General features: G+C 48.2%; 1 protein-coding gene across 7 annotated transcripts in view; it reads left to right on the plus strand.

Moving 5' to 3' along the window:
• Positions 1-27,370, plus strand: part of LOC120036319 (platelet-derived growth factor subunit A-like) — a 36,572-nt gene extending 9,202 nt beyond the window's left edge. The window contains exons 1-6 of one of the 7 annotated variants that reach the window (XM_038982794.1): positions 757-1,999; positions 2,080-3,495; positions 4,028-4,153; positions 6,739-6,926; positions 21,556-21,682; positions 22,371-23,205. In XM_038982794.1, the coding sequence (XP_038838722.1) occupies positions 3,375-3,495; positions 4,028-4,153; positions 6,739-6,926; positions 21,556-21,682; positions 22,371-22,447 (639 nt within the window). In that variant the 5' untranslated portion in view covers positions 757-1,999; positions 2,080-3,374 and the 3' untranslated portion in view covers positions 22,448-23,205. Of the gene's footprint in view, positions 1-756; positions 3,496-4,027; positions 4,154-6,738; positions 6,927-21,555; positions 21,683-22,370; positions 23,207-24,900 lie in introns of those variants that run through there. The other 6 variants (XR_005474465.1, XM_038982793.1, XM_038982796.1 and 3 more) reach the window with 6 other exon arrangements.
• Positions 27,371-27,930: the final 560 nt, after the last annotated feature.

The raw sequence follows: 27,930 nt of genomic DNA on the forward strand, positions 1-27,930 counted from the left end.
CATGGCCTGTCTCCTCCCGGTGTCCATTGCCGTGACGCCCTCCCTCCCTCCCTCCCTCCCTCCCTCCCTCCCTCCCTCCCTCCCTCCCTCCCTCCCTCCCTCCCTCCCTCCCTCCCTCCCTCCCCGTCTCCTTCCCTTCCTGCCTGCCTGCCTCCCCCTCTCCTTCCCTCCTTCCTTTCCTCCCTCCCTCCCAACCTGCCTGCCTCCCCCTCTCCTTCACTCCCTACCTCCCTGCCTGCCTCCCCCTCTCCTTCACTCCCTTCCCACCTAGAGAGAGAAAGGGGAAGAATAGATAGAGAGAAATTAAGGGGGGGTTGAGAGGTAGATAGGTAGGGGGTAGAGAGATAAAAAGGAAGAGAGAGAGGGATTGAGAGAGACGGGGAAAGGTAGAGAGCGATAAAGAGAGGGAGAGCAAGAGAAAGAGGGATGGAGGAAGAGAGAAGGGTAAACGGAGAAAGGTTAAGGGGCGAGTGAGAGAGAGACAGAAAGAGAGACAGGCTGGGAGTTCTGTCAGTGACCCAAAGCATTAAAAGGTTGTTAGGTGGAGACATCAGGCAGCTGTCACAACCTGTTTCACTGACAGGAGGGCAGACAGGACAGAGTGTGTGTGTGTTAGTGTGCATGTCTGAATGCGTGCTTGCACGTCCTGCGTGTCCATGCGTGCATGTTTGTGTGTCTGACTGAGTGCATATGTGTGTGTGTGTGCATGTGTGCGTGCATGTGTGTGTGTGCGTGCATGTGTGTTTTAGCGTGCATGTTTGTGTGTCTGACTGAGTGCATATGTGTGTGTGTGTGTGTGTGCGTGCATGTGTGTTTTAGCGTGTGTGTTTGAGTGCCTTAGTGTACATGAGCCTACTTGACACAGTGATACCTATAGGTTTTGTGTTGGGCTAAACGGCAGGGAGACAGGGCTCCCAAGCAGAGCAGGTAAACACTAATAACTTCCTCTAGGGAGGGAAATCTTTTCTGGGTCCTAGCTGTCTGACTGGGACGGTAGGTACCTAGCTGTTATAAGCAAAATATAGCTGGTTCAAATCCCAGAGCCGACTAGGTGAAACAAATCTGTCGATGTCCTCTTGAGCAAGACATTTAACCCTAATTGCTCCTGTGGTTGCTCTGGATAAGAGTGTCTGCTAAATGACTGACTAGCTGACAGGGAGACGCTATGGCCTCCTCTCTCTTCCCACTGCCTGGGCAATGTTTAGGCTCGACAAGGCCTCTCTCTCTCTTCCCACTGCCTGGGCAATGTTTAGGCTCGACAAGGCCTCTCTCTCTCTTCCCACTGCCTGGGCAATGTTTAGGCTCGACAAGGCCTCTCTCTCTCTTCCCACTGCCTGGGCAATGTTTAGGCTCGACAAGGCCTCGAAATGCAGCATACAGAGGTAAATAAATACGCAAACAGAGGTTTATATAGACCTTGTAGAGGAGAAGAAAAGCCTTTCAGATGTCTCGTCTACAGCACAAAGGAGCTGGATAAGTGAAGTCCTTGTGTTTACCTGAAGGCTTTGTCTAATGGTTGACTCTGGGCTTTACGTTGTTATGAGCATAGTGAGTTGAGTTCTGATGTGTGTGTTTAGGTTTCCGTTGTGTGTGTGTGTTTGGGTGTGTGATGTGTGTGTGTGTTCAGTATATGTGAACAGGTATGGGGTTGTGTCCCTTGAACAGGTGGGCTACCAAAGAGAGGACCCACCTGATCTGTAAACAGTGTCTCAGAAAGTTTCTGTACAGTCCAGCCTCTGTTCCCTGGGAAAAGGCTGCATCCCTTTATCGTTTTACTGCTGTGTGTGTGTGTGTGTGTGTGTGTGTGTGTGTGTGTGTGTGTGTGTGTGTGTGTGTGTGTGTGTGTGTGTGTGCGTGCACGCCAACCATGAGTGTGTGTGTGTTTGCGTTCTGTACCATGAGTGTATGTTACTTTGGCACCAGATCCTGTAATAAAGTGCATACTCTGGGTGGGGACCAAAACAAGCTGGGATTATCAGATGACCATGACTGTAATAAGGTGAGCTAGCTACAGTAAACTGTTAGCATTCAGTTAGCTAACAGCCCTGCACTGTACTGTGGCACCATGACTGTAATAAGGTGAGCTAGCTACAGTAAACTGTTAGCATTCAGTTAGCTAACAGCCCTGCACTGTACTGTGGCACCATGACTGTAATAAGGTGAGCTAGCCACAGTAAACTGTTAGCATTCAGTTAGCTAACAGCGCTGCACTGTACTGTGGCACCATGACTAAACATAATTGCACTCAACGTAATTGTACACTTTCTGCCAAAAGTCAACATTTAAGCAAACATTTCCTATAAATAGTGATGTAAAACCACTAATTAGACTACTAGACTACTTGGCTGATGGGGGTTGATGACCACCTGTGAAACGACCACCTTGGTTTACATTACAAGATGGCCACCTGTGTGACTCAACTGTAGCCGCTGCATTCCTTCTGTGAAAGTCTCCCCCTCCTCCCACTGTGTTTAGTAATGGGTGAATAAGACTGAGCATGTAATTACACACTAAGAAAAGAGGGTTCCTCAAGGGTTCTTTGGGAAGGGTGATGGTTCTATGTGGAACCATAAGGACTCAATGAACCCATTGAGCCCTTCGATGGTTCTTTGCATTTCAGAAAAGGGTTTCTCTGTTAGTGATAATTAAAATGTAGGGGTGGTGGCTTATTAGAATATTTCGGGGCATGGTTTGTTAACAGCTCATTTTGTACAACCGTGAGTCAGAGTGTCATTCCAGTTGATGTAATCTGTGGTGTTATGACATTGCATTGTAAATATGACTATGGCCAGTGATGGTGCCTTGTGAAAGACTCACATATGGCCTTATGTCAATTGAGAACTGTTGTCTACCTCAGTTCTCAATTTTCCCCTCAGCGAGTCCCAGCAGTTCCAGAGCTAGCACACCTGATTCAACTACCACAATAATAACACCTATGGAATTCAAACAATATAATATGGCTAACCAAAATAACAACATTTAAGGTTCTTCAAACGGTACTACATAGAACATTTAAGATTGATGAAGGTTCTTTATAGAACCATTCTCCATAAAGGTTCTATAAAGAACCTTAAAAAGTGCTCTGTATAGCTCCAAAAAGGGTTGTAACCATAGCGGAACCCTTTTTTGGTGTTATATAGAACCTTTTATTAATGGTTCTGTATAGAACCTTAGGAAAGGGTTCTATATAGCACCAACAAGGGTAGCACCAACAAGGGATCCGCTATGGTTCTATAAAGAACCTGCATCAATCTTAAATGTTCTGTGTAGTACCGTTTGAAGAACCATTCAGGTTTTTAAGCCAAAGAACAAGCCAAAGAACCCTATTTGGCACTATTTAGAGGCATTTAGTTTTAGTCTGTACATTCAGGTCTATGGCATGGTTTAAAACATACTATCTAGATCCTGTTTGCTCCTACCTAGATCCTACTGGAGGAGGCTTGTGGTCGGCTGTTTTGCAGCCGAACAATGATGATGATGGTGATTACTGTCGAGGTATGACATCATCAACCGTCTGCCAAGCCAATAAAGGCGGTTCATTTAAGTCATTAAGCCGGTGACTAGGAATGTTTGTTGTGGAGAAGCAGGCTCCATTAAACATCAATGGAGGAAATGACGCAGTCTTTAGCTGAGGACCACACTAGCCACTTGTACCACAATGTAATTCACCTCCAATTAAGTGGGCTTGTAAAGTGTCATTAATGTAGGCTTGAGTGGTGAAACTGGGGTGAACTTGCTTGGTTGAGTAAGCTTCCTTTCTCTGTGTGTATGTGTGTGTGGGTGTGTGTGTGCGTGTGTGTATGAGTGAGTCTCTGCGACTGTGTCTGTGTGTTTGTGTGTGTGGGCGTGAGTGTCTGCGACTGTGTGTGTGTGTGTGTGTGTGTGTGTGTGTGTGTGTGTGTGTGTGTGTGTGTGTGTGTGTGTGTGTGTGTGTGTGTGTGTGTGTGTGTGTGTGTGTGTGTGTGTGTGTGTGTGTGTGTGTGTGTCGAGACATTGCATTAACACGGCTGCCTTCTGTTTTGACGAGGTGCGGAAAATGAGGTCATGGAGGAGACCAAGCCGATGCAGAAGCATCATAAGAACTACTCCCAACAACACGGCTACTCAGACCTGAAGAGCTCACAGATACACAGCCGACGCAAGAGGAGCGTTGGTGGGTCTGCAACGCCACACATCACATCACAACACAGGATTCACACATACAGGCTACTGTTGAACCAAGGCATGACAATGAATGGACATGATGTTAGGTTGTGTTTACTGAGGGACTTATAATGAAGACAAGACGTCTATCTACCAAACATTTAGCCTAGGATTCATGGGAGATTATCGCTGGTGAGGGAAGGGAGGGGTTACCGGTCTAGGGGAGCCTATGATTGACTGTGGCGTGTAGATCTAAGACACACATGTCGGGAGGAGGAAAAAGTATCCTTAAAGCCAGGAAATTCCAGGCATTCAGTGTTCATGTCTCAACTCGCCGGGCCTTGACTTATATTACCTGGGAGAGTGCCACGCGGGTAAAGGTATCCTCTCACAGAGGCCGAGAGAGGAGCCTAGTGTGTAGCTTGTAGGGATGTGTGACGGACGGGGTTCGAACCCGGGTCTTTCATACGACTGCATTAGCCCACTAAGCCAAACTCTTCAGGTACTCATCACACAAGAGGTCTCCAGGCCTTAGTTACAGCCTATAACTATGGGTTCTTCCTGGTTAGATCATGTACCATACCAAGAGGATGAGTAGTACTGCAGATGTTGTTGGCATCCAAACAAGCACTGTACTGTGTGCACGCGCACCAGCCGCGTTGTATAATGGTGGCATATTGTACTCAGTACTCTATTCTTTCTGGAGCATACCACAGGCTTCTCAGGGCATCACGTCTCAAATGAAGGGCTGGTCATGCCTTGCCTGCTGTTTGAATATATACGTGCCAGTCACAGGAGGTTGGTGGCACCTTACTTGGGGAGGACGGGCTCTTGGTAATGGCTGGAGTGGACTAAGTGGAATGTTATCAAACACATGGTTTCCATGGTGCCATTCCATCTGCTCCGTTCCAGCCATTATTATGAGCCGTCCTCCCCTCAACAGCCTCCACTGGTGCCAGCACCCTTAGAAACAGACACACGTATTATTCATGTCCTTTATCATAAGCCCTACATGCAGACATAAGGCTGTTTGGCCTAATCTAGCTGCATTAGAGCAGAACAAACAGTCTTTCTCTAGAGTCTCCACTCACTCAGTTACTACCCAAACTCCTCAGGTCATAAAACGTCTCTTTATTTGTCATCTTTTCCTTTGTGAATCGTCCTGGATCAGCCTTTAGTGCTGGTTAGGGTTTGAGTTTGAGTTTGAGTTTATTTTATTTTTACAGGGACAGTGCACATTAATCAACGTTTCAGTAAAAGTGCCGGTTTTAGCCAGCCGGCTAATTTTCAACCGTAGTCCCTGGGCAGGTTATTAAAAACAATTACAATATAGACAATAGCAACATAGAACAAGACATAGCATACAGACATAGCAACATAGGACAAGCAAGACGTAGCATACAGGCAGAGCAACATAGAACAAAAAGCAGCAAGACAAAATTCATAAAAGCAACAAAGTGTTTCCACACCTCACAAGTTACAGACAACAGACATGGAAAGCGGCAACACACAGCTAGGGACCATGTTCACAAATCTGATTTTCCTTTAGCCATGTCTTCAAGCATTTTGTGAAAGTGTGTCGTTTGACTGTGATTAGGAGCTGATCCTGAATCAGTGATCAGTGATGTAGATGACAGAGATCTCGGTGGGTAAAAGGGTAAGAATAGCATACGTTCTGAGAGTAGTGTATCGTCCAATGGTCAGAAAACCAATGTAGTGCTTCTAGCCAGTTGAATGATACAGCATCTAACAACCATTATAAACTGGGTAGAACGAGCGCTGAATGCTGATTGTCCGAAAGCCGTGGTATATTTGGTATTTTTGGTATTTTATTAGGATCCCCATTAGCTGCTACAAAAGCAGCAGCTACTCTTCCTGGGGTCCACACAAAACATGAGACTGTATACCACGGGTATGACAAAACATTTATTTTACTGTTCTAAATATGTTTGTAACCAGTTTATAATAGCAATAAGGCACCTCGGGGGTTTGTGGTATATTGCCAATATATAAGCTAAGGGCTGTATCCAAAGAACAGTCCTTAGCCGTGGTATATTGGCCATATACCGCATCCCCTCGTGCCTTATTGCTTAACTGTACTACATAGTTTCATTAAAATGCATCTGAGTGTATATCTAAGTATCTCCATCTCCCCCCCTTTCTTTCTCTCTCTCTCTCTCTCTCTCTCTCTCTCTCTCTCTCTCTCTCTCTCTCTCTCTCTCTCTCTCTCTCTCTCTCTCTCTCTCTCTCTCTCTCTCGCTCTCTCTTTCTCTTTCTCTCCCCCCTCTCGTTCTCACTCTCTCTCTCTCTCTCTCTCCCCCCTCTCGTTCTCTCTCTCTCTCTTTCTCCCTCTCTCTCTCCCTCTCTCCCCCCTCTCGTTCTCTCTCTCCCCCCCATCTCGTTCTCTCTCTCCCTCTCTCTCTCTCTCTCTCTCTCTCTCTCTCTCTCTCTCTCTCTCCCTCTCTCTCTTTCTCTTTCTTTCTCTCGTTCTCTCTCTCGTTCTCTCTCTCTCTCTCTCTCTCTCTCTCTCTCTCTCTCTCTCTCTCTCTCTCTCTCTCTCTCTCTCTCTCTCTCTCTCTCTCTCTCTCTCTCCAGAGGAGGCGGTGCCTGCGGTGTGTAAGACGCGGACGGTGATCTATGAGATCCCGCGCAGCCAGGTGGACCCCACGGCTGCCAACTTTCTGATATGGCCGCCGTGCGTGGAGGTCAAGAGGTGCACGGGATGCTGCAACACCAGCAACATGCGCTGCCACCCCTCACGCAGACACCACCGTACCGTTAAGGTGAGAGAGGAAGTTTTCACACACGCACACACACAATCACCCCAAGCACGCACGCACGCACACACGCACACGCACGCACACACGCACACACGCACACACGCACACACACACACACACACACACACACACACACACACACACACACACACACACACACACACACACACACACACACACACACACACACACACACACACACACACACTTTCATCCCATTCACTTGGGTAAGTGTACATTAAATCATGCAGGTTGATTAAGTACAAAAGAAGGGCTTAGGACATGTTGTCTCCCTCCCTCCCTCTGTCTATGTCTCCATCCCCCTTCCCCAGGCATTTGGCCTTCTCCCAAAATGTATTGTATACACTCCCTTTTAGCCCCCTCGATGCCATCTCTCCCTCCCTCGATCCCTCCATCTCTTGGTTGGTGAGGGTCCAGGGTGTCTGTGCCAGGCAGGGAGAGACGGGACTTGGGTGGGTGGGAGGGAGTAAGGGTAGAGGGATACAGCTAGGGCAGCAGCTGGAGGGTAGATCAAGGAGCACCAGCAGAGAGAGAGAGAGGGAGGGAGAGAGAACGAGTGTTGGGTGGGGGGAGTGTTCTAGCAGTATTTTACGGTAACTAACACCTCTTGTCATGTTAGTCTGAAAACCCCCTGCCTCTGTTTCTCCTCAGAGGAGACACCGCTGACTTCAGTTGGGATGTGTTCCTGGTCTATTTACACTTCAGCTTGTTACTGCTTCTGGTCCCTGTGTGTTTATCTTTCATGGAAGCAAGCAAAGTACTGTGCGGTGTAGGATGGCTGGGAACGAATAGGGGGAGCATAGGAGCACATTCTGTTCTTAAATATCTCTTGAATGTGTGTGTTTGCTGATCTTGTGTGTGTGTCATGTCAGTATGTGTGTGTGTGTCATGTCAGTATGTGTGTGTGTGTGTCATGTCAGTATGTGTGTGTGTGTGTGTGTGTGTGAGACAGTATGTGTGTGTGTGTGTCATGTCAGTATGTGTGTGTGTGTGAGACAGTATCGTTGTACTCTATCCATCGTGCTGATCTTGCCTGGTCACAGGCCGGTGAGACATGGTTATCAGCTGTCATGCAAACCTCCACTGCTGCACCATGCCAGGGCTTCAGCTTTGGAGATAGCGCCGCGATATCCGCTAGCCAGAGTAATAACAAAAACACCATCACCAGTTTCCTGGCACAGCAGCACTGGCCAGTCAGCTTTCAAAGGGATAGGCAGCCATTTTGTGTCAGGACATTGGCTATCTGGGGTGCAGTTGCAGAAGTGGTCTAGCGTTCTCCATAGAGGACTGAGTGACTGGGAGGAACAAGTGGTCCACTGTGGCTCTCAGTGGGTATGGCAGTGCTTAGTCATGATGTCTGAGTGGCCTCCACTGTAGTCTCGCCCTCACCTGGCCTGTCTGCTTGCTTGTCTGTCTGTCTCCTTGACAGCCCACTGTCCTTCTGTCTGTCCACTCCTTAAAAGAAGCCCAGCGGAAAAACACTACAATGTTAAGCTATGCTTTCAGTGAGAGTGGTAATGAGGACGGGTGTGGAGAAAGAGCGGAAGATTGACAGAGGGTTGGGTCTGGGACAGTTTCTCAGAATGCCCTCTCTTGTGGTCGCCCTCCGGTTCCCCTCCTGACACCCTCCAAAACCCCCTTGGATAAACAAGCTTTCTTCACACAACACAGGGACAGGGAGCGAGGGGGGAACCCTGGAGCCAGCCGTGGGCGGTGGTTTTGTGGGGAAGTTTTTCCGTGTTGGACCAGGGAGGGAGCTGAGAGAGAGAGGCTCTATCCCGGTAAAGGTCAACCGACGGGGGTGACTCCAGTCAGCAGACATTCAGGATATTTGGTGTGAAGAACATTGTCTCCTCCTGCCAAGTTTTTTCTTTCCCGTCTTTAGGAATAGAGCTGAATGGGATCCTCTCTCTTTAACTCTGGGTCTCGCCAGCCCAAGATGTTTTCCTTGTGCTAGACGTGAGGGATGGAGGGATGGGGGATGGAGGGATGGAGGGATGGGAATAGAACGCATTGTGTGTTTCTTTCCACCTTGTGCCGTGGTGTATTTCAGTATTGGAGCTAAATGCACTTTATTTATTTTTCCCTTTTTTCTTTTTCTTTCTCCTTCCGTTGCTCTCAGTAAAGAGCGCGTCTGTGTCGGCCCCTGCTGCTCTACAAGCCTGCTTTATTCACTGGCCAAGTCATCAAAAAGTCTAACTTTAAATAAGCTTGGCCTGAGGGGATCGTGGCAGATCTAGAGTCTCTCTCTCTCTCTCTTTCTTTCCAGTGCTTTGGTCCATTACTGATAAGCCAGGCAGTGTGTGTGTGTGACAATGAGAGGGGGAGTAGGCCTAATAGCCCTCCATGGTACTGTGTGCTATATTAGGATCTGGCTCTGGCAGTGATTGTAGAACTGCTGTAGATGCAATTCAATGGTCAGACATGTCAACAAAGGATTAAAGGAATTAGAGAGAGAGAGACAGAGGGTGAGTGGGGAATGAGAGAAGAAGAGAAACAGCGAGGGGATAATGAATGAGAAAGAGAGAGAGAGAAGAGGTGATGAGGAATAATAGAGAAAGATAGAATGAGATAAATAAAAAGACAGAGACTGTTTAAGTAGTCAGCTCCATCATCGTAGCATTACCATAACTCTCCCCTTATTTATCCTTCTCCCTCACTCCCCTCTCTGTCCCCCTCTTTCTCCCTCTCTCTCCCTCCCTCCCCTCTCCCTCCCTCTCTATCTCTCTCCCTCACTCCCCTCTCTGTCCCTCCCTCTCTCTCTCTCCCTCCCTCTCTCTCTCTCTCTCCCTCGCTCCCTCCCTCCCCTCTCCATCCCTCCCTCTCCCTCTCCCTCCCTCCCTCCCTCCCTCCCCTCTCCATCCCTCCCTCTCTCTCTCCCTCTCTCTCCCTCCCTCCCCTCTCCCTCCATTTCTCTCTCTCTCCCTCACTCCCCTCTCTGTCCCTCCCTCTCTCTCTCTCTCTCTCTCTCTATCTCTCTCTCTCCCTCCCTCCCCTCTCCGTCCCTCCACCTCCTCCCTACCTCCCTCCCCTCTCCGTCCCTCCCCCTCTCTCCCTCTGTCTCTCTCTCTCCGTCCCTCTCTCTCTCCGTCCCTCTCTCTCTCACTCCCACTCTCCATCCCTCCCTCTCTCTCTCCCTCCCTCCATCTCTCTCTCCCTACCACTCTCCATTCCTCCATCTCTCTCTCTCCCTCCCCCTCTCCCCCCCTCTCTCCCTCCCCCACTCCCTCTCTCCCTCCCCCTCTCCCTCTCTCCCTCCCCCCTCCTTTCCCCCGCTCCCTCTCTTCCTCCCCCTCTCTCCCTCACCCTCTTCTTCCCTCCCTCTCTCTCTCCCCCTCTCTCGCTCTCTCTCTATCCCCCTCTCTCTCTACCCTCTCTCTGTCTCGCTCACTCTCTCTCTCTCTTTATATCCATATCTCTCTATATCCCCTTTTCTCTCTTTCTCTAGTCTATATCACTTTCTCTCTATCTTTTTATTCCCCACCTCAGCCCCTCTCCTTTCTCTGCTCCATCTTTCCCATCTTTTTCCATCTCCTCCTGAGTGAGTGTTGTGGTGCGCTGCATTGCATTACAGGGATCTGATAGGTTTGTCAGTGCTGCTGGCCCGGGCCTGCTGGTTAGATACAGTCATCTGTAAAGCAACAGGGGGTTCTGGGAAGCAGGCCCTGCTCTGAGGACAAGAGGGTCTAGTGAGGACTGTGTGCGTGTGTGTGTTTGTGTGTTTGTGTGTTTGTGTGTTTGTGTGTTTGTGTGTTCTCCCACAGGCTAAAGCAAACAGTCAGTCAGACTGACAGAGAATAGAGCTGTCACTTCCCTCTTTTAGTTGTAGTTTGACCACTAACTAGTCTTGGATATCCCAGACATTGGAGCAACGTCAGCTAGGCAACGACACTAGGACTGGGGAGGATGTCGGCTTCTCTCTGACAGTTCAAAAGGGTGGGGGGGGATTGTTCTGGGGAGGGTCCTCTTCAGACAGATAACCCTTCCAACAAAAGAGACCACAGAGAACACTAGTGTGTGTGTGTGTGCGCATGCATTTGTGCACATGCTTGCGCCTGTGTGTCTGTGTGTGTGTGTTGCTCCTCTGTGCCGTGTGTTCTCCCCTAACGCGCTGCCTGGGACAAGACCATTAGTGTTGAGGCAGCAGCAGTAGAGAGATGAGAGTGCTACTGAGGGGAAGAGAGGCCACAGAGTAATGAAGTGTTGATGCCTGTTGGATCAAAGCTGGAGGCCACAGAGGGTCAGGAGGATATAGCTGCAGGAACCACACATCTCTACTGACCCTGACTTTAAGGAGCCTCCTCTGACCTTTTGACCTCCACACACACACACACACACACACACACACACACACACACACACACACACACACACACACACACACACACACACACACACACACACACACACACACACACACACACACACACACACTTCCTTTCCCCCAGTCAGTCAGGACGGAGGCAGTAGCTACTAGCCGGGGCCTGTCCTCGTGTGAGACCTAGTTACGGGGTGTTTCATAAATAAAGGGACGAGTTGACGGCCATACAGTCAGTGTGATTAATGTGTGTGTGAGGCGTCCCGTGGATTACGTGAGAGAGGGATGAGGGGGATGGAGGGGGGAGAGGGGAAGTGAAGGGGGTCCCTGTTTGAAGTTGGTGCAGCTGTGAAGTATTTTCACTTTGATTTGGTCCCAGATTTTCTGCTAAATGGTGAGGGTTGGAGTGTGTGTGTGTGTGTGTGTGTGTGTGTGTGTGTGTGTGTGTGTGTGTGTGTGTGTGTGTGTGTGTGTGTGTGTGTGTGTGTGTGTGTGTGTGTGTGTGTGTATCTGGGGTCACCCACTGTGTGCCAGAGACCATGAAGCTGGACAGATTCTAGAACTTGGGCCAGAACTGGACCGTCTGGAATGCATCTGCTGAAATAAGAAATGTAATTCAACATTTTTTTTACATTTCTTTTTATTCTTTCTTCATTTCCATCCCTCCCTTTTACGTCCACTCCTCGTCTCCTGTCCTCCCTTTTGAACTTCTGCTTTGACTTCATCCTCTCTCTCAGCGTTTAAAGCTGTTTCTCTCTATCAAACCTGAGTTCAAATATTATACATTTGAAATCTTTCAAATACATTGAGTGTTTGCTTTAGCCTGCCTTGAGTGCCAGGTTTGCACGTTTGGGACATTTCTATTGGTTCCATTACAAGTTCAATAAAGTACAGCTAAAGTATATAAAATGATTTCCAATAGTATTTGAACCCAGTTCTGGTCTGTTTGATGTTAGTTACCTACATGTTGCATGTGTTCTGTGACTCTTCCTGCTTTAAAGGGTGTCAAGGCCCATTCTGTTTGCTGTGCTTATCAGTGTCCCAGAGCCCAGCCCTGCTGGGGAACACTACACTACACCACTACACTCCTCGCCACTACATGTTGGATCTTCATTTGATCACCCTGTTGTTGCAGGATTTATCCTGCACTACAGGAAATGCAAACTTATAGTGTATTAGAGGTTTAAAAAGACTTCTAAAGTTTATAATTTCTACTTTAAAATTCTCAGACTTGATTTGCCTTAACTGAAAATCTATCAGCCTCTACAAAAATGTCAATTTATTATAATCCACACAATAATTCACATTTCCTGTTGCTGCAGGATAATTTTCCTGCTTTGAGAAACTGGTCAAATTAAGATCCAACATCTGTACCTACTCTCTCTATTGGAGAGACTAAACTAAAATCTGTAGCATTTTTATTCCAGTTTGCTTAAAAACCCCATCAACATTTCAGTCCACGGGACATTCATCAGAATGGTAGAAAACATGAAAAGATAAAGACAAGGTAATATGGGGTGTTTTCTCTGTCATCCCATACTTGTGCCCACAGGACCTCTACAGAGTAGTGATTACCTGTCAGACCACTGTCAGGCCCAACACTTCATATAAACACCACTCTTACCAAGCTCTAATTACCATTGATGACAAAGGAGAACATTCTCTCTTCACCTCCATCTCGTTACCTCTCTCTATTTTGTTCTTTCTCTGTCTGTCTCCATCTCCTTCCCTCCCTTCCTCTCTTTCTGTCTGCCTTTCTGTGTCTTTCTCTCTCGCTCTCTTTCTCTCGCTCTCGCTCTCGTTCTCTCTGTCGCTCTCTCTGTCGTTCTCTCTGTCGCTCTCTCTGTCGCTCTCTCTGTCGCTCTCTCTGTCGCTCTCTCTGTCGCTCTCAATTCAAAGGGCTTTATTGGCATGGGAAACATATGTTTACATTGCCAAAGCAAGTGAAATAGACAAGAAACAAAAGTGAAATAAACAATCTCTCTCTCTACCTCTATATCCTTCCCTCTACCCCTCCCCCCTCTCCCTCTACCCCTCCCCCCTCTCCCTCTACCATCTTGTTTACATTTTCTAGTCTATCATTTTTTATAATTTTCACTTCCCTTTCTGGGAGAGAGTTTTACTCTTCATTTCTGGTTTCTGGCAATGAGTGGTTTCCTATTTCCACTACTATCAGAATGAGGACTCTTAGTTTAGATTGAGTCACAGCAAAAGTAATGAAAAGCATCTTGTGCGAGGTGGTACGGTGTGTGTGTTCTGGTGTGAGGACATGGGAAGGAGCAGGAAAGGAATGAAGGAGAAATGACATCTCTTATTGGACGCTTTGATGTTGGATATTTGATGATGAGGAGGATATTTGATGATGAGAGGCAGACAGTCTGCGGTCGAGACGATCCCCACATACACATTTGGTGACACACTGGGAGCTGTGAGAGTTAGAGAGAGAGAGAGAGAGTGAGAGAGAGAGATGGAGAGAGAGAGAGAGAGTGAGAGAGAGAGAGAGAGAGAGAGAGAGAGTGAGAGAGAGAGAGAGAGAGAGAGAGAGAGAGAGAGAGAGAGAGAGAGAGAGAGAGAGAGATTGGTATGAAGAAATAAAGTGCTTTTTCTCAGCCCTCCCATTGGTTTCCATTGGCATTCCTGCCTGCGTGCCTATGATAAATGCTCTTCTTGTTTCCTTTCTTCACCCCACACCCCGAATCCCCCCTCAGCACCCCTTATAACTCCCCATCCGCCCCTAATCCCCCCTCAGCACCCCTTATAACCCCCCATCCACCCATCAATCCCCCCTCAGCACCCCTTATAACCCCCCATCTACCCATCAATCCCCCTCTTCTCAGAGTTGAAAGCGTTGGGGGATTTGCTGTCTGTCTGTCTGTCCATCATTTTCAAAGCCCTGGTCATTGAGTTCCTTATGAGCTTCACCCTTTACGGAGGAGGAGGGAATCTATTCCTTTTTCCATTAAAACCAGACTGTCAGACAGATAGATAGAGAGACAGCCCCCTCAATCTCCCTCCTGCCTTCTCTGTCCCTTTACCCGCCTTGTAGCTCACAATGAGCAGGGTTAGAAGGGGTTGCAGGTTTTCCTCTGTATGTCTGGTGTCTGTGTGTCTGGTGTCTGGTGTTGGGACTCGGCCACTTAATTTATCCTGTGACAGATGAATTGCGTATCCCCCACTCTCCCCTCCTCCTTCACCCCTCCCTTCTTACTCTCCCCCCTCCTCCCCAATCTTATTTATTTTCCTTTATTGCGATGTTGTTCCCATTCCTAACTACCCGTGGTGCACATCCACATCCAAGCCTTGTTTTCCTTGGACCGCCGAGCCCAAACTTTCCTTTCCACGCTCCGGCACTCCCATCGGGGGAAATCCCAATTAACCCAGCCAGGACAATCGGCTTCAGAGCTGGGAGAGGCTGGGATAGAGACTGGAGAGAGAGACTGGAGAGAGAGACTGGGATAGAGGTTGAGACTGGAGAGATAGACTGGAGAGAGAGACTGGGATAGAGACTGGAGAGATAGACTGGAGAGAGAGACTGGGGATATAGACTGGGATAGAGACTGGAGAGAGACTGGGAGAGAGACTGGAGAGAGAGACTGGAGAGAGAGACTGGAGAGAGAGACTGGGATAGAGACTGGAGAGATAGACTGGAGAGAGAGACTGGGGATATAGACTGGGATAGAGACTGGAGAGAGACTGGGAGAGAGACTGGAATAGAGACTGGAGAGAGACTGGGATAGAGACTGGAATAGATACCTGAGAGAGACTGGGAGAGAGACTGGGAGAGAGACTAGGAGAGAGACTGGGAGACAGGAAAGACTGGAAAAGGAGAGAGTTGAAGAAACCAGGAGAGACTGGGAGAGACTGGGAGAGAGACCAGGAAGAGACCTACCTTTTCTCTTCTATCCCAGAGCTCACTGCATAAACCCTTTAAACCCTCCGTTGCTCTGTCTCTCTGGCCGGATCGGATATCATTCCATAACCTGACCGGGATTCTTTCCCAGGCCCGGCTTTCTGACAGAGTTTAGAGGTTGATGATTTATATATAGAGTGTGTGGGGCCCCTACGGTGGCACCATGGGGTCTTCTATGGTGTGTCTAGCTGCTGCGATGGTGGGCTCTGAGACGGGACTTGAGTGGGTTCCATTTTTATTTGTATTTTTTTTACTATGAATGTCAATATTTCTGGGGAGTCAGAGAGTGTCATGACAGGACACAGACAGGCTGACATGGTGACAGGGGGACACAGACATGGTGACAGGGGGACACAAACAGACTGACATGGTGACAGGGGGACACAAACAGACTGACATGGTGACAGGGACACAGACAGGCTGACATGGTGACAGGGACACAGACAGGCTGACATGGTGACAGGGACACAGACATGCTCACATGGTGGCAGGGACACAGGCTGAAACACAGACTTGCTGACATGGTGACAGGGACACAGACATGCTCACATGGTGGCAGGGATACAGACAGGCTGACATGGTGACAGGGGGACACAGAGGGGGATGTGGAGGAGGGAGCAGGGCTGTTTGCGTGTTACCCAGTACTGAACTGAACACCCCTCCCCCCTCCTCTCCACCTCCTAATTCCAGTATCAGTCTATTGTCATACTCTGACTCTGGGAATGTGCCTTCGCTGTGTACAAGGAGACAAGGGAAGGGAGGGAGAGAATGACAAGGAGGAGATGAGAAGTGTAGAGGAAGACAGTGACTAAGCAAGAGAATGCTTGCTGTTGACAAAGTGGGAAGAGCAGAGGGAGAGTACGTAACTTCATTGGTGGAGACATGTTAAAAACCACCCACACACTCAGAGGAGGGAAGGGTTTAGGTGCTGTTCTGCTCTGTGTGTCCTTAACCCTGCTGTGTTGTGTAACAGGCCTACTGCTGACCTCTCTGTCACACATACACACCGCTTTATCCTCTTGTCGATGTGTGTTTGTTTGTGCAATTGTGTGTGTGTGTATCATTTGTCATTAGGCTCCGCCACAGTAGTAACTGTCAGGCACCGCTGACTCTCCTTGTTTCTGATTGGCCGACCCCTGACCCCCTAGACATTCTGGTAACCAACGGCAGCGGAGCCGGGCACACAGACAGCTGCAGCCCCTGTGAGCATAAAGCTCTGATTCCACTGTCACACACACTGGCTAGTGACAGGGAGTGGGTTTCCATTTGGCTTGTTTTGCTCAGGAAACACTATCGATTAATCAGGCCTATATTAGTCACTAGTGTCCTTGAGGATTAAACAGAACTAGACAGAGTTTAATAGGTTACGTATGAATGAGACTTAATGGTACCCATGATCACGTTCAGTGTGCTGTCCCCCTCCTTTAAAGACTCCCCCCTAAACACACACAACCCACCCCAAAATGACATGGTCCCCGGAATGTACACAAATCTAAAACCTCCCACCTCTGCAAACTTATGCGAAAGACACACAGGTTGAATGTATTCAGTTGTGTAACTCTCCCCCTCCACCCCCTCTTTCTCTCTTTTTCTCTCGCTCCCTCTTCTTTCTCTCACCCATTCCCTCCTCTCTTCCCACCGCTTCTCTCTTTTACCCATCTCCCCTCTCTCCCCCTCCCTCCCTCTCTCTCTCTCTCTCTCTCCACCCCTACTCAGTTTCTGCTCAGGCCCTTTCACCCTCTGCTTCAGACCGGAGATAAGAGCAAACACACACCGTAATGATCGCCGTCCAGACACCATTGTCCACTGTTTACCCACGGCATACCTCTGCTACTTAACCTCCTTTTCACTCCCTCTATCCCTGTTTTCTCTCTTTCTATCCCTCATCTTCCCCCTTTTCCTCCCTTTCTAAAAGACACTGTTTCAAAGGAAGGATGGTGAATAGTGGATGCTGTGTACACCCTACCCTCTTTCTGGCCACTCTGTGTCCTGCTCAGCCTACGTCTCTGTCTCACCCTGGGCTTATGTTTCCGAGACGTTACGTCATTGCAGGGCCCAAACATTACAAGGTTATGTAGTATCAGAATGGAATGGTGTATTATTTGGGCTGTGTGACTAATTCACTGGGTAGAGCTTGACTTGGCTGGAGGCCAGAATGGGATTGAGAAAGAACTCTCCTTCTCTCCCATCTGTGTGTGTGTGTGTGTGTCTGTGTGTGTGTGTGTGTGTGTGTGTGTGTGTGTGTGTGTGTGTGTGTGTGTGTCTGTGTCTGTGTCTGTGTCTGTGTCTGTGTCTGTGTCTGTGTCTGTGTCTGTGTCTGTGTCTGTGTCTGTGTCTGTGTCTGTGTATGTGTCTGTGTCTGTGTCTGTGTCTGTGTCTGTGTCTGTGTCTGTGTATGTGTGTGTGAGCTGTCCTGACTGCATAACAGCATTGTTCATAACACCAGAAAGCGTGAGGAGATTGCCCGTCAATATCCTGTCCCGTGCCATGACCAGGAAGAGCACAGAAGCCTGAGATATTGTTACCATGTGGCCCAGGCCCAGGGTGTGTCTGTGTACCTGCCCTGGCCTTCAGATCAGAGATCAGAGAGAGGCATCACCTAACGCCGTTTACACATCCACCCAACAGCCCAACAACACCCACTTCACAGGCCCCTTGAAGTGGCTGGGTGGTGGGGAGTCAGTGTTGGGCTTGGTGGAGTTATTGAATGGAAGTTTAGGTGGAGGTCTGTGTAAGATCTGGCTGTGTGGGATAGTGTTGGGTTAAGTGCAAGGGTTAGGCTTGGCTACAGTAAATGAGTTGAGATGAGGTAGGGGAGCAGGTCAGACACAGAGGCAGGGGGACTTCTCAAACAACTCTCCCCAGGCCTCCCGAGTGGCGCAGTGGTCTAAGGCACTGCATCGCAGTGCTAGCTGTGCCACTAGAGATCCTGGTTAGAGTCCAGGCTCTGTCACAGCCGGCCGCGACCGGGAGACCCATGGGGCAGCGCACAATTGGCCCAGCGTCGTCCGGGTTAGGGGAGGGTTTGCGACTCCTGTGGCGGGCCGGGCACAGTGCACGCTGGCACGGTTGCCAGGTGTACGGTGTTTCCTCCGACACATTGGTGTGGCCTGCTTCCGGGTTAAGTAGGCATAGTGTCAAGAAGCAGTGCGGCTTGGTTGGGTTGTGTTTCGGAGGATGCACGGCTCTTGACCTTCGCCTCTCCCGAGTCCGTACGGGAGTTGCTGGGATTTTTTATATTTTTTATATTAAATAATACTTTTTTCTAAATTAAAAATAACATCTCTCCCCAGCCAGGGTGAACCTACACTGGGCCTCATGGTGCATGTCACTCCCTCCTCCCTCCCTATCGTTTGAGCCTCTGCCCAATATTGACACACCTGATCACCAGGCCATAGAACGCTACAGCGGAACCCAATACATCAGCCCCAATGGAATGCTGCTGTCATACATCAAACAGAGAGGGAGATGATGGTGGCTGTGCCTCTTGGTGTTAGAGAAGGAGAAATGGAGGAGGGAGATGACGGTGGCTGTGTCTCTTGGCGTTAGAGAAGGAGAAATGGAGGAGGGAGATGACGGTGGCTGTGTCTCTTGGCGTTAGAGAAGGAGAAATGGAGGAGGGAGATGACGGTGGCTGTGTCTCTTGGCGTTAGAGAAGGAGAAATGGAGGAGGGAGATGACGGTGGCTGTGCCTCTTGGCGTTAGAGAAGGAGAAATGGAGGAGGGAGATGATGGTGGCTGTGTCTCTTGGCGTTAGAGAAGGAGAAATGGAGGAGGGAGATGATGGTGGCTGTGTCTCTTGGCGTTAGAGAAGGAGAAATGGAGGAGGGAGATGACGGTGGCTGTGTCTCTTGGTGTTAGAGAAGGAGAAATGGAGGAGGGAGATGACGGTGGCTGTGCCTCTTGGCGTTAGAGAAGGAGAAATGGAGGAGGGAGATGATGGTGGCTGTGTCTCTTGGCGTTAGAGAAGGAGAAATGGAGGAGGGAGATGACGGTGGCTGTGTCTCTTGGTGTTAGAGAAGGAGAAATGGAGGAGGGAGATGACGGTGGCTGTGTCTCTTGGCGTTAGAGAAGGAGAAATGGAGGAGGGAGATGACGGTGGCTGTGTCTCTTGGTGTTAGAGAAGGAGAAATGGAGGAGGGAGATGACGGTGGCTGTGCCTCTTGGTGTTAGAGAAGGAGAAATGGAGGAGGGAGATGACGGTGGCTGTGTCTCTTGGCGTTAGAGAAGGAGAAATGGAGGAGGGAGATGACGGTAGCTGTGTCTCTTGGCGTTAGAGAAGGAGAAATGGAGGAGGGAGATGACGGTAGCTGTGTCTCTTGGTGTTAGAGAAGGAGAAATGGAGGAGGGAGATGACGGTGGCTGTGTCTCTTGGTGTTAGAGAAGGAGAAATGGAGGAGGGAGATGACGGTGGCTGTGTCTCTTGGCGTTAGAGAAGGAGAAATGGAGGAGGGAGATGACGGTGGCTGTGTCTCTTGGCGTTAGAGAAGGAGAAATGGAGGAGGGAGATGACGGTGGCTGTGTCTCTTGGTGTTAGAGAAGGAGAAATGGAGGAGGGAGATGACGGTGGCTGTGTCTCTTGGTGTTAGAGAAGGAGAAATGGAGGAGGGAGATGACGGTGGCTGTGTCTCTTGGCGTTAGAGAAGGAGAAATGGAGGAGGGAGATGACGGTGGCTGTGTCTCTTGGTGTTAGAGAAGGAGAAATGGAGGAGGGAGATGACGGTGGCTGTGTCTCTTGGCGTTAGAGAAGGAGAAATGGAGGAGGGAGATGACGGTGGCTGTGTCTCTTGGTGTTAGAGAAGGAGAAATGGAGGAGGGAGATGACGGTGGCTGTGCCTCTTGGTGTTAGAGAAGGAGAAATGGAGGAGGGAGATGACGGTGGCTGTGTCTCTTGGCGTTAGAGAAGGAGAAATGGAGGAGGGAGATGACGGTGGCTGTGTCTCTTGGCGTTAGAGAAGGAGAAATGGAGGAGGGAGATGACGGTGGCTGTGTCTCTTGGCGTTAGAGAAGGAGAAATGGAGGAGGGAGATGACGGTGGCTGTGTCTCTTGGCGTTAGAGAAGGAGAAATGGAGGAGGGAGATGACGGTAGCTGTGTCTCTTGGTGTTAGAGAAGGAGAAATGGAGGAGGGAGATGACGGTAGCTGTGTCTCTTGGTGTTAGAGAAGGAGAAATGGAGGAGGGAGATGACGGTGGCTGTGTCTCTTGGTGTTAGAGAAGGAGAAATGGAGGAGGGAGATGACGGTGGCTGTGTCTCTTGGCGTTAGAGAAGGAGAAATGGAGGAGGGAGATGACGGTGGCTGTGTCTCTTGGCGTTAGAGAAGGAGAAATGGAGGAGGGAGATGACGGTAGCTGTGTCTCTTGGTGTTAGAGAAGGAGAAATGGAGGAGGGAGATGACGGTGGCTGTGTCTCTTGGTGTTAGAGAAGGAGAAATGGAGGAGGGAGATGACGGTGGCTGTGCCTCTTGGTGTTAGAGAAGGAGAAATGGAGGAGGGAGATGACGGTGGCTGTGTCTCTTGGCGTTAGAGAAGGAGAAATGGAGGAGGGAGATGACGGTGGCTGTGTCTCTTGGCGTTAGAGAAGGAGAAATGGAGGAGGGAGATGACGGTGGCTGTGTCTCTTGGCGTTAGAGAAGGAGAAATGGAGGAGGGAGATGACGGTGGCTGTGTCTCTTGGTGTTAGAGAAGGAGAAATGGAGGAGGGAGATGACGGTGGCTGTGTCTCTTGGCGTTAGAGAAGGAGAAATGGAGGAGGGAGATGACGGTGGCTGTGTCTCTTGGCGTTAGAGAAGGAGAAATGGAGGAGGGAGATGACGGTGGCTGTGTCTATTGGTGTTAGAGAAGGAGAAATGGAGGAGGGAGATGACGGTGGCTGTGTCTCTTGGCGTTAGAGAAGGAGAAATGGAGGAGGGAGATGACGGTGGCTGTGTCTCTTGGCGTTAGAGAAGGAGAAATGGAGGAGGGAGATGACGGTGGCTGTGTCTCTTGGCGTTAGAGAAGGAGAAATGGAGGAGGGAGATGACGGTGGCTGTGTCTCTTGGCGTTAGAGAAGGAGAAATGGAGGAGGGAGATGACGGTGGCTGTGTCTCTTGGTGTTAGAGAAGGAGAAATGGAGGAGGGAGATGACGGTGGCTGTGTCTCTTGGCGTTAGAGAAGGAGAAATGGAGGAGGGAGATGACGGTGGCTGTGTCTCTTGGTGTTAGAGAAGGAGAAATGGAGGAGGGAGCAGGGCTTTTTCTTTCTGTTCATTCATCCATCTCTCTTGATGTTAGCCAATGGAGAAAGAGTGAAAGGTGAATGAAGGGTACACAGGAAAAGCCTAAACGAGCCTAAATGGTGTTCTTGTGTTAGTGTTGTTAACCTCTCTCTCCCTCCCTTCTTTCAGGTGGCCAAGGTGGAGTATGTGCGCAGGAAACCCAAGCTGAAGGAGGTCTTGATCAGGTTAGAAGACCACCTGGAGTGTGTGTGCACGTCACAACATCACGTGACCGAGCACTCAGACGCAGACACAGGTAAATAATATTAAGGCCGACCGAATTTATCACAACTTTATTGGAGCGTAGATGACCTTCAGAGACTGTTTGGTTGGATGTCTGAGTATCTGAGTCCCGCCCCATTCAGTCATTCCTTCCTACGCCTGGTCTCTTTATACTGCTAGTCTGTCTGTCTGTCTGTCTGTCTGTCTGTCTGTCTGTCTGTCTGTCTGCCTGCCTGCCTGTCTGCCTGCCTGCTTGCTCTCTGGCTTGCACTGGATGACCTCTTGTATATGCCTGTTGGGAAAACAGACACTCCTGCAAGCTAGACTTCTATTGCCAAACCTGCAAGGCCCCTTGTGTGTGTCTGAGAGAAAGACAGTGTCAGTGTGTGTGAGGGTGTTTGACTGTGTGTGTGTGTGTGTGTGTGCATGCGTGTAAAGGGAGGGTGTCCAAAGGCTGCTTGGCTTGGCTTGGCCGGCAGGTAACAATCCTTTCCCCTTGATCCAAAGCCTCCGTTGGGAAGAGATAAGAGGAACGATGTGGACTGATAAGTCATCGCAACTATTTATAGTGTCATTTCAAATCCTCTTGAATTCTCTCTCTGTCATGGGGGCTTTTTATCTCCTCTGCTTTCTGCTCTTTGTGTTGTAAACCTTGCTGCTTCCCCCTCTTGCTAACCCCTGTCCTTGTCCTCCTATCCTCCCTCCCCAACTTGTGTTTTCAGGCCACCATACTAGGGCTAAAGGTAGAAAAAGGAAACCTAAAAAGCTAAAGCTCAACAAGGATTTATTGGCGACATAATAAACTTGAACACATTATTCCAAAGTCTGGCCGCCGGACCCCCCGGCTCCAACAGGTAGGAGGACTTTAGCACCAGCATGGCAATCCAACCAATTACCCACCTGCTGGTCACAAGCCCAATCAGGGCAGAGAAAGGGTTGCCAATCAGATCACAATCAACGCCACACCCAATCAGTGTGAGGAGAGGGAGGGCTGAAATGGGCCACGCTCTGTGAATGTCGCTGCATGATTTAGTGTGATTTTTATGCCTGCCTGCGCACTGCATATCCTCTTTGTGTTATGTTTTTATGCATGTATGAGTTTATGAATGAGTATTTCAACCTCACCTTGTTCACCGACCAGTGTTTGTCCTTCACTCCAGCTGTCTCTGTGTCTCTGTGTGTATCTGATTTCAAGTGGATAATGGATAATATAATACGTTTTGCTCTGAGACCAGGTTGTCCCTCTGCAGTATTCTGTGGGAAGGAGCTAGTATACACTTTTATTATTTCTAGAAAAGCTAGCTATATGAAGCAAATCTATTATTGTTATTATTAGTCATATGAATGTGTTTTGCTTTTTTTTTTCCTAAGCTGCTGAAATATATATAATTATAAAAATATATATTTTTCATATGTTTAAAAAATAAACTGTTTTAGTGTGGGTGAAAACAACCAGGTTGTATTTTGTATTGTCTCTACTTCCCATGCTCTCCTCTGTATTTGCTCTCCTATGTCCTTTATCTTTCTCTCTCATCCTCTCTGTCCATTTGTCTGTCTGTCTGTCTGTCTGTCCAATGTTCTGACTGTCTCTTCTCATCTCTGTCTGTCTGTCCAATGTTCTGACTGTCTCGTCTCATCTCTGTCTGTCTGTCCAATGTTCTGACTGTCTCGTCTCTGTCTGTCTGTCTGTCTGTCTGTCTGTCTGTCTGTCTGTCTGTCTGTCTGTCTGTCTGTCTGTCTGTCTGTCTGTCTGTCTGTCTGTCCAATGTTCTGACTGTCTCTTCTCATCTCTGTCTGTCTGTCCAATGTTCTGACTGTCTCGTCTCATCTCTGTCTGTCTGTCCAATGTTCTGACTGTCTCTTCTCATCTCTGTCTGTCTGTCCAATGTTCTGACTGTCTCTTCTCATCTCTGTCTGTCTGTCCAATGTTCTGACTGTCTCGTCTCATCTCTGTCTGTCTGTCCAATGTTCTGACTGTCTCGTCTCTGTCTGTCTGTCTGTCTGTCTGTGTCTGTCTGTCTGTCTGTCTGTCTGTCCAATGTTCTGACTGTCTCGTCTCGTCTCATCTCTGTCTGTCTGTCCAATGTTCTGACTGTCTCGTCTCTTGTCTGTCTGTCTGTCTGTCTGTCTGTCTGTCTGTCTGTCTGTCTGTCTGTCTGTCTGTCTGTCTGTCCAATGTTCTGACTGTCTCGTCTCATCTCTGTCTGTCTGTCCAATGTTCTGACTGTCTCGTCTCTGTCTGTCTGTCTGTCTGTCTGTCTGTCTGTCTGTCTGTCTGTCTGTCTGTCTGTCTGTCTGTCTGTCTGTCTGTCTGTCTGTCTGTGCAATGTTCTGACTGTCTCTTCTCATCTCTGTCTGTCTGTCCAATGTTCTGATTGTCTCGTCTCTGTCTGTCTGTCTGTCTGTCTGTCTGTCTGTGCAATGTTCTGACTGTCTCTTCTCATCTCTGTCTGTCTGTCCAATGTTCTGACTGTCTCGTCTCTGTCTGTCTGTCTGTCTGTCTGTCTGTCTGTCTGTCTGTCTGTCTGTCTGTCTGTCTGTCTGTCTGTCTGTCTGTCTGTCTGTGCAATGTTCTGACTGTCTCTTCTCATCTCTGTCTGTCTGTCCAATGTTCTGATTGTCTCGTCTCTGTCTGTCTGTCTGTCTGTCTGTCTGTCTGTCTGTCTGTCTGTCTGTCTGTCTGTCTGTCTGTCTGTCTGTCTGTCTGTCTGTCCAATGTTCTGACTCTCTCGTCTCTGCCTGTCTGTCTGTCTCCTGTCTGTCTGTCTGTCCAATGTTCTGTCTGTCTCGTCTTTGTCTGTCTGTCTGTCCACTGTTCTGTCTGTCTGTCTGTCTGTCTGTCTGTCTGTCTGTCTGTCTGTCTGTCTGTCTGTCTGTCTGTCTGTCTGTCTGTCTGTCCAATGTTCTGTCTGTCCGTCTGTCTGTCCAATGTTCTGTCTGTCTGTCCAATGTTCCGTCTGTCGTTCCATCCGTCGTTCCGTCCGTCGTTCCGTCCATCCGTCCCGTCCGTCTGTCCCTCTCTCTTTATGACACACGTTCAAATTGAACAAAATGGGGAACGAATATCACCTTTTACCTCTAACATGTTCAAATAATATGGGGATTAATGAAATGCTAATGCTAATGCTAAAGCTAATGGTAATAGTAATTATGAGGGTAATGGTAATGCTAAAGCTAATGGTAATAGAATCATCAGGCTAATGCTAATGAAATGCTAAATGTTAACATCAGCTCTCTCTCTTTTCTCCACAGTCGACATAAGGTGAGACCCCAGCAGCATTGGACTTCAGTGTGGAAGGGGCCAAAGAGAGGATGCTGCCATATTTGGACTGCTGACCTACCCCCTTCCCTGACCCCACCCCACACCACCTACCGCCTTTTAAAAACAAAGATTACTGTAAAGAGAAAAAAAGTTAATAAAATGCCAAAGGTGCTTTTTTCTATTACCGTAAAAAGTAATGCAGAAGGTCTCTGCCAAGCGCAGCAGAACCAACCAATCAAACAATGATGCGGATGAGGATGGTGAAGCCGATAAAGAGCTGGGCAGAAAAGAGAGGAGGAGGAGGACAAGATGGGTTGTCGTTTGTTGGGTAACAGGACAATTTGACGATCACAGAGAGAGATCCAGGATGGATCATTGGATTAAGCCTCGATGGGGGATCTGTTGACTGGATCCTAAAAGGACACAGAGAGGGACAATCAATGGACTCTTCGGGATGTGTGGAGGCTTGCATGTTCCTAGCCGTTGGCCTAAGTGACACTTGCCTGGACAGTCAATGACTGACAGAGAGAGAGGGAGAGAGGGAAAGAGATGTTGAGAGAAGTTGTAGAGAGGTGTAGAAGGTACTGGTCGTGTTGCTTGTTGTTCCGGAACTCTCTGTACACTGTAGTGGAACTTGTGAACATTCTGGAACTCATAAAATGGTTGCCCATTTTGTCTCTTTTGGATAGTGTTGGGAAAAGTGTTGGGAAAAGTGTTTGGAATCATCAGGACCTGTTGTTCCAAGATGGCTTCTCTGCTTCTCTCTCTTGGGTTTCCCTATCTGCTCCTATTGGGATTGTGCCAGTCGCCATATACACTACAGAACGATTCAGAAAGGAAGATTCATTCATTGCTACTAATAAACTATTTATACGTGTGAACGTTTTCATTTCTCTCTCTCTCCCTCCAAGACATTGTTATGTTTTCTGTGACATGTAAGAGTCATGTTCTGTCTGATCCTCTGGTAGTGAATCTTCATGTCCACATGTTGTTTGTAGTTGTTCATGTAGTTGTTACTCATGTTCAATGTTGCCTTATTATGTGCCAGTATATTATCTGAACAGTCTCAAGTCTAGTTGTATGGGCTGGAAATGTAAGGAAGCGTGGCGAGGAGGAGATGGGAGGACAGAGTCTGTACAAGTACAGGAAGATGCTTTATTTTTGTTAAAAAAATATATTATGCTTACTTATATTCAAGCAGGAAGTATGTTTGTTATTTCTTTGTTTGTTGTGGTTGAATGCTTTTATGTAATCCATGGAAACGATGCAGGAATGGGGGTGAGGACATGTATAAGGCCCCAGCAATGCACCCTGTTTGGTGCTGTAGGGTAGGCTTACATCAGCAGTGCTGTACTCTATTATCTAGAGAGCTGGATAGCGCTAACCTGGTCCCAGATCAGTTTGTGTTGTCCTGCAAACACATATAGTCATTGGCAAGACAGCACAAACCGATCTGAGATCAGTCTGGCTGAGGAAGACTCAATCTGGGACATCGTTGGACTGTGTCTCTTTAACTCTGTTATCTAGCCAAAAGTTACACCCAGTAACCAGAGCGTCATTATACACAACAGAACACACACGTTCAGCATGTGTGTGTGTGCACATAAATGTGTGTGTGAAACCACTTTTAACCCACATCACACTCCTTTGATAAGATGGTGCCCAGTCCGCCCTACCAGCACACAAGTTGTTCTTAACGAGTACAAAGTCCATCTTGAATGAGAGAGTTGGTGAACAAACCAACATGAATGGTTTCCTAGTTAATCAAGCAGCAGTCTTCCATTGACACGTTAACAACGGAGAAGACTGTTCCACTGTTGATGAGTGAAAGATAGAAAAAGAAGATACCACTGTTTATGGAGAGACTGACACCAAATCTCTAACAACACCCTATTTCCCGTAGAGTGCAGTGCACTACTTTAGACCAGAGCCACTGGCCAAAAGTAGTGCGCTACATAGGGAATAGGTTGTCGTTTGGCACACACTGAATCAATAGAAAGACCTGGGCACTTTCCCAAAATGTCTCAGAGTAGGAGTGCTGTTCATCTTATTCATTATGATCTAAACAGCTAAACTGATCCAAGATCAGCACTTGATGAAGTCCTGGGTGAGAGGCATGTTGAGAGAAAATAGATGACTGAAGAAGCAACAACAGTGTATCTGCAGCTGCTTGGTGTTGCGGTAACAACATGTTCATCTGCACTATACAGACTTCCAAGGTGATTCCATTGGTGCTATATGTATAAAGGAAATCAGAAGAAGTTTCACCACCATTTTGCAGTGCATTTCTTCATTCATTGTCAATAGACCAGGGACCACTGCTTACAGTAACTAAAGGAACCACAACAACACAAGCTTTTACCATGTTTTATTTGGGCCTCTATTGGATAAAAACAGCAATGATTATAATTTATATATTTATGTTTTCAATAATAAATGCATTCTGCTTATCAAACTGTACACAGAATGTTGGGTCCTGTTTTTGGTCCTAGTTGGTACAGTGTGATTTGTGCCACGTCTCTGTCTCAGTTGCTCTATAAATCAGTCCTTCCCTTGCTGAAAGAACTGACCAGGTGAAAAAGCCTACTCACTGGGCACAGACTTCAATTTAACATCTATTCCACATTGGTTCAATGTAACTTGATTGAAATGACATGGAAACAACATTGATTCAACCAGTGTGTGCCCAGTGGGTAATTATATATATATATTTTTATCATTTAACCTTTATTTAACTAGGCAACTCAGTTGAGAACAAATTCTTATTTACAATGACGGCCTACACCGGCCAAACCCGAACGACACTGGGGTAATTGTGCACCGCCCTATGGGACTCCCAATCACGGCCGGTTGTGATACAGCCTGGACAAGCACTGAGATGCAGATCGGTACGCCACTCGGGAGCCCCATGATGAAGATGGGTTTCCACCATATTGTCTTCACCTTCCAAGTCAGTGCAGATGAAGAGGAGACGAGGACAGATCAGTGCAATGAAAGACAGGAAGAGAGGATGGAAGGTT

Source organism: Salvelinus namaycush, unplaced genomic scaffold (assembly GCF_016432855.1).
Source record: "Salvelinus namaycush isolate Seneca unplaced genomic scaffold, SaNama_1.0 Scaffold130, whole genome shotgun sequence".
Classification (NCBI taxonomy): Eukaryota; Metazoa; Chordata; class Actinopteri; order Salmoniformes; family Salmonidae; genus Salvelinus; species Salvelinus namaycush.